At 36.2% G+C, this 9352-nt stretch overlaps 1 protein-coding gene across 3 annotated transcripts in view; it reads right to left on the bottom strand.

The window, feature by feature from the left end:
• Nucleotides 1-3803: 3803 nt before the first annotated feature.
• Nucleotides 3804-9352, bottom strand: part of gmeb2 (glucocorticoid modulatory element binding protein 2) — a 49706-nt gene continuing 44157 nt past the window's right edge. For all 3 annotated transcript variants that reach the window (XM_028812070.2, XM_028812067.2, XM_028812069.2), the window contains one exon: nucleotides 3804-7473. In XM_028812070.2, the coding sequence (XP_028667903.1) occupies nucleotides 6863-7473 (611 nt within the window). In that variant the 3' untranslated portion in view covers nucleotides 3804-6862. The remainder of the gene's footprint in view (nucleotides 7474-9352) is intronic.

The following is a 9352-nucleotide window of genomic DNA, read 5'->3' as shown; positions in this document are numbered from 1 at the left end:
CTAAAATAACTTCTAAAACTTTAACAGCAATAATATCAGAAGGGATCAAATGTTCTATAAAACCCAGTTGTAATGGCCTACACCACACTACTTCAACACTTACAGTATGATGATTAACTGAAAGAATTCCAATCCACCTTGGGAAAACGATGTTTTATATTATTATGCGATTTTATTTTTTTAGAACTTGTCAAGAACTCATTAATGAATTATAAAGTAAATATGCTGGGCCTGTGCTTCACTTTTTTGTTTATTTATCTTATTTGTAGTTGGTTGCGAAATATGGTTTAGATTAGATAAGCTTCATTAATCCCAAGGGGAAATTCACATTTGTTAATACAAGTCTGTAATTATACCAAATTTTATGTATTATTCAATCGATAAAATAAAAATCAACAACAGTCTAGAAGTAATGGTGATTCATTCATTTTCCCAACCTGTTGTAACCAGTAGAGGGCGTCACTGGACCTCAAAACCAACACACAGTGACAGACAACACACTTTTAGGATAAAAGACATTTATTTATCCTCAGCATGTTTCCAATCTCCTTTCCAAAGATTAATCACAAAATATGTGCAATAAAGCAGTTCTTCCTTCTTTCTCCTTCCGTTGAGTGTTGCCTGCTGCCTCCTGATGCTAACTCATGGATGCGAGGAAGTGGGCTCCCTAAGGTCAATCTGGGAATGCTTCCAGTGCCACTCTGTGTCTTCCTGGAAGCACTTCTGGGCCATATAGAAAGTAGGAAGGTCATTCCCTGACAGTACCCTCTCTCAGCACTCAGGGACCCTGATTGGGTTGCAATTCCAACTCCCAAGCACCCCTGTGGGTGTCCCAACTGGGCTGCCATACAAGGACCACTGTCACCTGGTGTATGGGGGATAGAACAGTTGCCGACTCTCGGCTTTCACTGGTTCATCCATTATACCAGCTGGGCACAAAGTTAACTTTTTTGTCCTACCAGCCAATCTGTCTGTCATTCCAACTTTGGCCTCCTGTCTGGGAAAGAAATCATCCCCCTTCCTGGCCGGGATGCCTGCTCTCCTCCTACACTGTTTATTTATAAGCCAATCCTAGCAACAGAAATGAAATCCACAGTAGACAGGCTCACAGTACACTGCAGGATACACCCACACTCAAACTCTCTAGAAGGTACATTTATAGTTTCCCTGTAACAGACACGTTTGGGATGTGTGCAGAGCGATGTTGAAGGGAAAATCACGATTGACTGTAATGGGATTAACAATACCTGAAAGACGTACATGGAGAAGTCCCTAAATGAGGACAACAAATGGGTTAATTATATTCTTCAAGGACAATACAGAAGAACTGAGATGGATGCTTTTGAAAGAGGAGGTTGCAGTAACACTGAAAAAGACCAAAATTAGTGAAGCTGGAGTGGTGCTGGAAATGGAGAAGGCAGCAGATAGTCCTTGACCTGAATGAGTGACAGACCCATACAGACAAAAGAAGATGATGAAGGTTGTTGACAGAGTGTTAGATGAGATAATCAGGGATCAAGAGGAAGTTGGAAATATGCAGTTAATTTTATTTTCATGCCTGAAACAGAAACATGGATGTAATCTTTATTGTAAGATAAATGCAGGAAAAGTATTTGAAAATGGGAAAGAAGCTGAATAATGAAATTATAAAGTCATTTCACAAGTTTAAGAGAAACATTTTAGCATCTTAGACAAGGACTATTAACTGTCTTAAATAAGATATTATTGTTCTAAAGGTGCAGTTGCACTGCCCTTATAATTGAAAGGGTGCCAAATCATTATCATATAACAAAGGTGCTTTAGACTAGTATTTGCTTATCTGCATTCAAGAAAGCTGGCATGTTTTTGAAATGCAGCCCCTGGGCTGCAGTCTCTGCAGTGTCATGAACCTCTCAAATAACCAAAGGTTTAGATTATCTTACTTTACCATGTATTCCTCTAAGATGTGTATGTTATTAGTTATATGTAAATGCAGCCTGTGTAGTTATAATAATCCTAAAATACGTTAAAAAAAACCAAAAAACTTTAGCATAACAATGAGAAGAGAATAGGATTTCTCTCTTGTGTTACGCTCCTATGGCAACTTTGATAAATACAATCTTGTATGTGCATGCTGCTGGACCCTGAAGAACAAAGACAGCGCTGAGCCAGGAATCAAGGGTTTTCCTTTACACAGCATGGCACAAGTCATCGTGATGCGGACATTGAGCAAGTTAAGTCTGGAGGAACGGGTCTACAGAGATGTCATTGTATGAAAAAAAAGCATAAACAGACAACAGATGGGGTCAGTTGAATCTGAGGATGGGGTTAAACCAGGGGTCCATTTTCTGTTTATTGCCTTTCATGTTAGTGACAGGGATAGTGCAGTTGTCTCTTGTCATGTTAGGGTCCTATGGAGACCCTATTTTTCCCTTTATAATCTTTATTATGTAGACCTTAACAAAATGACCCAAAAACTCCTACTATAGCCCTCATGTGTAAGTGTATCTGTTATATCTATGACCTCAGGCAACAAGACAGACCATCAGAACAGGCAAGTGAGAAAGATACACATTTATTTAAGTAATACAGATAATATGTCCAAAATAATAAGCAGAGTTCACATGAAAGTTGCCAAACTAATAATATGACTCGAGTAATAATCACTTCAACTTACTTAGACTCCCAAGTATCTTGGTCTTTGCTCTTGTATGGTCTTTTAATGTAGCTTCTGAAAAAAGTGATCTTCTTTCTTCAGGGAAGGAAAAATGGCAGAGAGAGAGGGAGATGGCCTGAAGCATAACGTCTCATAGTGGTGGCTGGTAACGAAAAGGCAAAAGGCATGGAAGAGACCGGTGCATAGCCATGTCAAAAAAGATGTTGGGAGAAACTCGATCCACTGCATGTTTTTTCGGAAGTGGGCGCATAACAAAATGTAGTCATGTTACTGGTAGCATGAAGGTAGCGTGATTTTTTTGTTTGTAGAAGATTTGTGAAAGGTATGCAGATTTAATCAGCAATTGAGTTGTTTTAGAGAAAGTAGGGAAGTTCTGTTACTTCGTTGAGATGCAGACAGAGGTGCAATCACAGCATGGTCAGCCAGGGTGAGAGGTTCATGGAAGAAATTGTGGAAGCTGACCCCATTCTGACTTGTAAAGGAATCATGCCATCAGAACTCCTGGCATTAAAGGGTAAAGTTTAAGAAAGCTATGCAAAGAGTAGAATGCTCTATGGGAATGAGACATGGCCGTTGAAAACAGAACACGAAGCAAAGCTGGAAAGAAAAAAGATAAGAATGATAGGATGGATCAGTGGTTTTCTATGGACAGATTCCTGAGACAATAAAATTCTGGGGTCTTTACTAAAAGGCAAGTCAGTCCAAGTCTACGTGATTAAGAACATCTGGCTGGCCTTCCCTAAAAACTGTACAAGATGCAACCATGAAGGCTATCAACTTGGGTTTTGGTGGAATACAAAAATGTTTGAAGCCAAGTTCAATACTTGATGATGCGGATGTCCAATTCACTCTTATGCTCCATTTCAAGATCAGGAAGGATGCTTGAACAAAGTAGCAGTGATACCCTCTGCTATTACTGGAGAGAGAAGAAAAAACAAAATGAGACAAGAAATCAGTGAAACAATCAACTGTAACGGTCATTATTATTAAAAAAATAAGTAAAATTAAGTAAACTGAAAAGTTTGCATACCTTATTTCACTGTAATCAGCAATCTGCTGTCCGTTTCCAAGAACATTATAGTAAAAGGTTTGGTTATATATTATTGCTATTTTTTACTGAAAATAAGTGACATTTTCAGATAATACAAACATTTCACACTTTATTATGAATTCAGTTGTTGTTTTACATTATTTGCCTTGTGAAAACATATAAAATGCTTTTTAGATAGGAATATGTACAGTATTTAACCAAAAAGAGACAATACATTTCACATACAGTAAATAACTGGTGGTTTAATCTGATTAGAATCAAATGTTAAACCTTGTCTATGCATGATGAATAAATTACACGTATTATGTACCTCATTGTATGTTCAGAAGCACACCACACCACTGTGCTTTGCAAATAGTCATTTTATACTTTGCAAAAGACAAAAGTAAGGGGAACAACTGCTTGCATACTTGAACAATAGAACCCAAGCTAAACTTGTATACAGTACTGTATATTAGAGATGTTACCAATGTAGTTAATAATCTCTTCTATCTTTAGGCAATTGATGATGGATTCAGACAAATGAACTTTGCCTTGAGCAAAAAAAACAAAGATATTTTTGATGAAACTCTAATAAGTAGTGCCATCCATTTACAGCCAATGAATATTATTGCTTACAGACAACCAAGAGTCATGGTATCATTGTTCTTGTACTTAAAAATCAAACTGTAAGATTCTTCTAATAATTTAAAAGAATGTCTTGTTTAATTTACCTTTACAAAAGGATATTTACCAGTATATGAAAAAGGAAACCATACATTAAGTACCATAGATAACATGGGAAAGTACTGAAAACTAACAATGAGTATTTCTAATGTAATTTTAATCTTGTTGTTGGATAAATGGGTGTAAAAAACAAAATACTTCATATAATTATTTTACAAATATAATCTGAATGAGGTGATAAAATATTGTTAATTTTTAATTCACCAGTGCAATGCTTTGTCTAGAAGCTAAAGTGCAATGGAGAAGTTAACCTATGAAAAATTAATATCAGTGCCACATACATTTACATATCATATTCACATTATTCCCATCAGGAGATATAAAATAAAAGGTGAATTATGTTCAGCCTAGTATCCATCATGTTTTTAAATATGCTTTTTCCAATTTAGAGTCACATGTAGTTTTTTTTTTCCCTGGAAAGCTAAACATCACACAATCCAAATGAATATGATACATACCACTCTAGCTTATTCATGTACTAAACCTTTCCAACTCAATTTTAAGGACTACATTGGCAGCATTAGGTATAAGACAGGAGCCAGCGCTGGATATAGCAGAAGTAAATCAGAGGAACGAAACATGCACAACATTTTAGCCATATTGGGACAATTTAGAGTTACCAACTAACCATGTCTGCACATCTTGGCATGTAGGTGGAAAATGAATGCAGACACACAGAAAACATACACCTCAATAGACAACTTTAAACTCGGGGATCTGGAGCCATGAGGTATCAGTGCTAAATACTGCTCCAAAGATTGTCCTTTAAGGCATTTCATATTTGAAACTCTGAAAAATTCCCTATATGTCATCTATTGTGGATTTTCCAAAGATTTAAGATAAAACATTGTAACCATACAAGAAAAAAATATAAATTGTTTAAATGGTTCTGGGAAAATAAATTACTTATTCTGGAGGTGAACTGGGTTATGCATCTATTAAGCAAGTGAAATGAGTAAATGATCATAAACTTAGTGTGCATTACTGAATTCAGATTGGGTATACTGTTGGACTGAATCTACTCTGTGTTTTCATAAGATGTCAACTGCTTTTCTAAGGATACATCCAACATCTCTAAATATGTAACAAGTATAGGTTTTGACCCTGTACTGGATTTGTTGATTCAGAAAGTGGATAGATTCTAGCATATTTTGTGTAACCACCGACCCCCCCCCCCCCCCTTCTGAATCCACTTAAATTAACAAGACGGTTGCATGATGGTAACAAACTAAGTCACAATGTGCAATTAAAAATTGGAATTGATTCTGCTACATGCTTACATATATCTTCTGAGAAGATGTCTGTAAAACTGTTGGTCCTAATACCATTGGTGTCAAGTACTACCTATGTATTACAGACTCCAACTCCCTATGTGACCCAAATTCAAAATTGACTAATCAAGTTCAATAAAGTTTTGGTGGAACTATGGATTTAGCAGTTTACTGCAAGAATCTTTTTGAACAATATTTAATCTGTAATGGTTTTCTTATCAAAAAATAGTTTATATTACTTTGATAATGTCTTTTTTGTTATTTACAAAAGTCACAATTTGTAGCTAACAATACTTTTTCTAAAAATGAAAAAATACAATTTTTGTTTTACACCATTAAACAATACTTTATATTTTGTACATTTGTTTTGATTTACTTGGTGGTTTATGGAATGATGAAAAAACTTCATTACTACCCATAATCTTGCCAGACGTTTTCCATTTAAAACTTGTCAAATTTTTTTAATGTTAGTCTAAATCTGAAATTTCAGACTTTGAGAAATGTCATTTTATTCTTCATTTTACCACAAGGTTGAACAATGAATGGAACTGAAGTACTGTGCACTTTCTAAATTAGCAATGACATGTTTTTTAGACTGTTGAAATAGTCAAATAAATTGATTGAGGTGAATGATTACACTCTTAACAGAAAGTGTCACTTTCTTTAACGCTAAAAGTCAGTTTCTTAGCTATGTAAAGTACAGAACACTTCAGTTTCATGATACAAAAGAACCCACTGAGAAAGCTATTACAAAATGGTGTCTCATGGAAATCTGAATTTCAAATATTAAATGCAAAGATCTTCAAATATTTTTGTTTACATGTTTTACTCACTTGGGAAGGATCAGTAAACTAAAAAATATCCCCGTTTCAGGTTTCATCAGCAAGCAATTCTGGTAATGTGAATATTTGACTGGTATTTTATTAGGAACCTGAAAGATCTTTAGTCCTTCAAATTTTACAATTTGTGATATTATTTATTTTCCATTTTTGTATTATTTATTGAAAAAGCATTCTTCCATCTTGAGACACTTTTGGTATTTTGCAGTAACAAAAAAAAATTATATTTTTTTATATTACATAGTTAAGTCTGTTTATGGACCGGATTTTAACTGGTGTTCCTAAGAAGAACAAAGTCTTAATATTCTTGAAAGACTTGCTACTTCCCTTCATGTTCATCTTTAATTTCAATTACAGTAGACTCTTCAGTTTCTGTGACTGATGTGTCTATGCTGTTTGCTGGCAGTGCTAGTATAGTGCTTCCTGCAGTGGCCATGTTTTGCAGCGTTGCTCCCAAGGCTGGTAATGCCAATAATTGAAAAGGGCTCACTACCTTCACAATGGTACTGCCATCTTGGATGGCTGCTGTACTGAGGACAGTCAAATTAGATGCGTCTGGCTGAATGTCTGTGCCTGGCGAAGCCAGCACTGTATAGCCTCCCAGAGTAGAATTGGTGGCAGTGAAGGTTGCAGCATGCTGCGAGGCAGTGCTGGATCCTGAGGCCTGAATGGCAGATACCACTTTACTTAATGGAAGGTTTGCTAGTTGAGTCACTGGCAGCCCTGATGTTAAAGTAATTTGAGCTGGCTGAGTGGAAACATGAGTCGCCACAGATGCAGGTCCTGATGTTGCACGTGTCAATCTTGGTCGTTTCGGAGCAGAAGGAGTAGATACTGGTGCAAGGTTCATCAACACGTTATTTAGATGTTGAGATTTGTGCTTCAGTTCTTTGGCTCTTTTACGATGCTCATCACATTGTTGCTCTAATGCTGTAACAGAAAAGTGTTAAAAAACAATTATGATAATTACTAAAATTTTCTTAACAAAGAAGATAACTATTTAAAAAATTATGATTCTACTCCAGTAACATCTTGCAATAGAATATCTGCACACAGAAGACTGTAGTAAACTTTCTCACTGGATGGTATTGTGTTCTATCAGATAAGCTCTAAAAACTAGAATCTACAAGATTTGTATCTCAATACAAACTACTAAATTGTAACCCTGAAAAAGTTGCTTAATTTGTGAGTACCTAAACAAGCCAAATACATTAAGCGTAATAATATATGTATTCATCGAGACTGTATACATAATGAAAAACCATACTTTAACCATAAAGTGTCTTTTTTAGGTTCACAAGGGATCCTTAATCAGCTGCAACAGCAGCAACATTTTAATAAAACACCTGGTGCCTCATGTATAACGGCGTGCGTAGAACTCACACTCTAACATGGCGTAAGCACAAAAGCGGGAATGTGCGTACCCACAGAAAAATCCAGATGCAGGAATCTGTACGTATGCAAACTTTCACGTTCTTCCACTACATAAATCCCGATCAGCGTGAAAAATAACACACGTGCACGCGCCTTCTGTCCCGCCCCAACTCCTCCCAGAATTATGCCTCTTTGAATATGCAAATCGATATAAATAGCCTTCTGAGAAAAGACAATGGGAAAAGCACAGGAGAAAATATAAGAATTTCAGCGAATACCAAGTGGAGGCAAAGGAAAAACGTACTATTTGTTGGTTTAAACAGTGGTATAATCAACAAAAGGAAGTTGATCGAGTGACAGAGTGTCGGAGAAACTCGAAGGCTCAAGTTCACAAAGTCGCACAGTGCCCGAAATAAAAAAGAAATCACATATCAAAGTCACCGTGAAAAGGCGAGTCGTAGCCCACCGTCTGAGTGTCATATGAAAGCTTATTGGGTACAGACAAAAAAAAAAGGCACACAGTGGGGAAAAAAAGCACGAAATGTCAACTTTAATCTCGAAATTTCCACTTTAATCACGTAGTTTATTTTGCCATTAAAGTAGAACATCATAAACTTCATCTTAAAATCGTTTAATTTACTAGTTTCTCAAATCCCATTGTAACTAAACTGGCATGTTAAATGCTTTGTTCTGTATTTGATCTTCTATGTGCTCTGTGTGTGTGAATCACTACCTGCTTTTTAAACGGGCTTTCTCTTTCTCCGACAGGACACATAATCCATTACATTCGTGAAATTACAGCTCTCTGAATAATTAAAATACTGAGATGTATACGTGATATCTTTTTCATGATGATAGGAATGAAAGCATGTTATTAAACATGGGAACACGGTGGCGCAGTGCTTGTTCATGTCTCACGCAAGAGGCTTGCTGCGCCATGCGCGACCTTCAATGAAATAATTTATCACACTGCCTCTTTCAAACGTACTAACCTCCAATTCCTGTCCTTACTTTTCTTTCTCCAAAAACCCAAGCGCCACACAATCAGCTATGTAATAGACGTGAAGCCATCTGTAAGCTTAGAACGCGATTCTTCAAAACTTTTAAGAAACATTGAAATATCTTCGTAGTATGTGTTTAATTATTATATCCGTCTATCGTTCCAGTGTCGCGTCAGCACCAGCAAGAATACAATGCAATGCAGGAACAATTACTGAACTAGGTAGCGCTGCGGTACCGTGTCCTCACATGTTTAATTATTAACAATACAGATTATTTAAATGAAGTAAAAGTTTTATCTGTAGAATATAATCAACATATTTTGCTGCATTTCATCTTAAAAATGAATACAGTCATCATATGTAAATACGCGCTTTATAAAGTGGCGCAGGTTGTGCAATATTATAACTGTATCCCAAGTTGACAGTGAGGTGAT

This window comes from Erpetoichthys calabaricus, chromosome 10, assembly GCF_900747795.2.
Source record: "Erpetoichthys calabaricus chromosome 10, fErpCal1.3, whole genome shotgun sequence".
NCBI lineage: Eukaryota > Metazoa > Chordata > Cladistia > Polypteriformes > Polypteridae > Erpetoichthys > Erpetoichthys calabaricus.
This window is presented reverse-complemented; position numbering and strand designations above follow the sequence as displayed.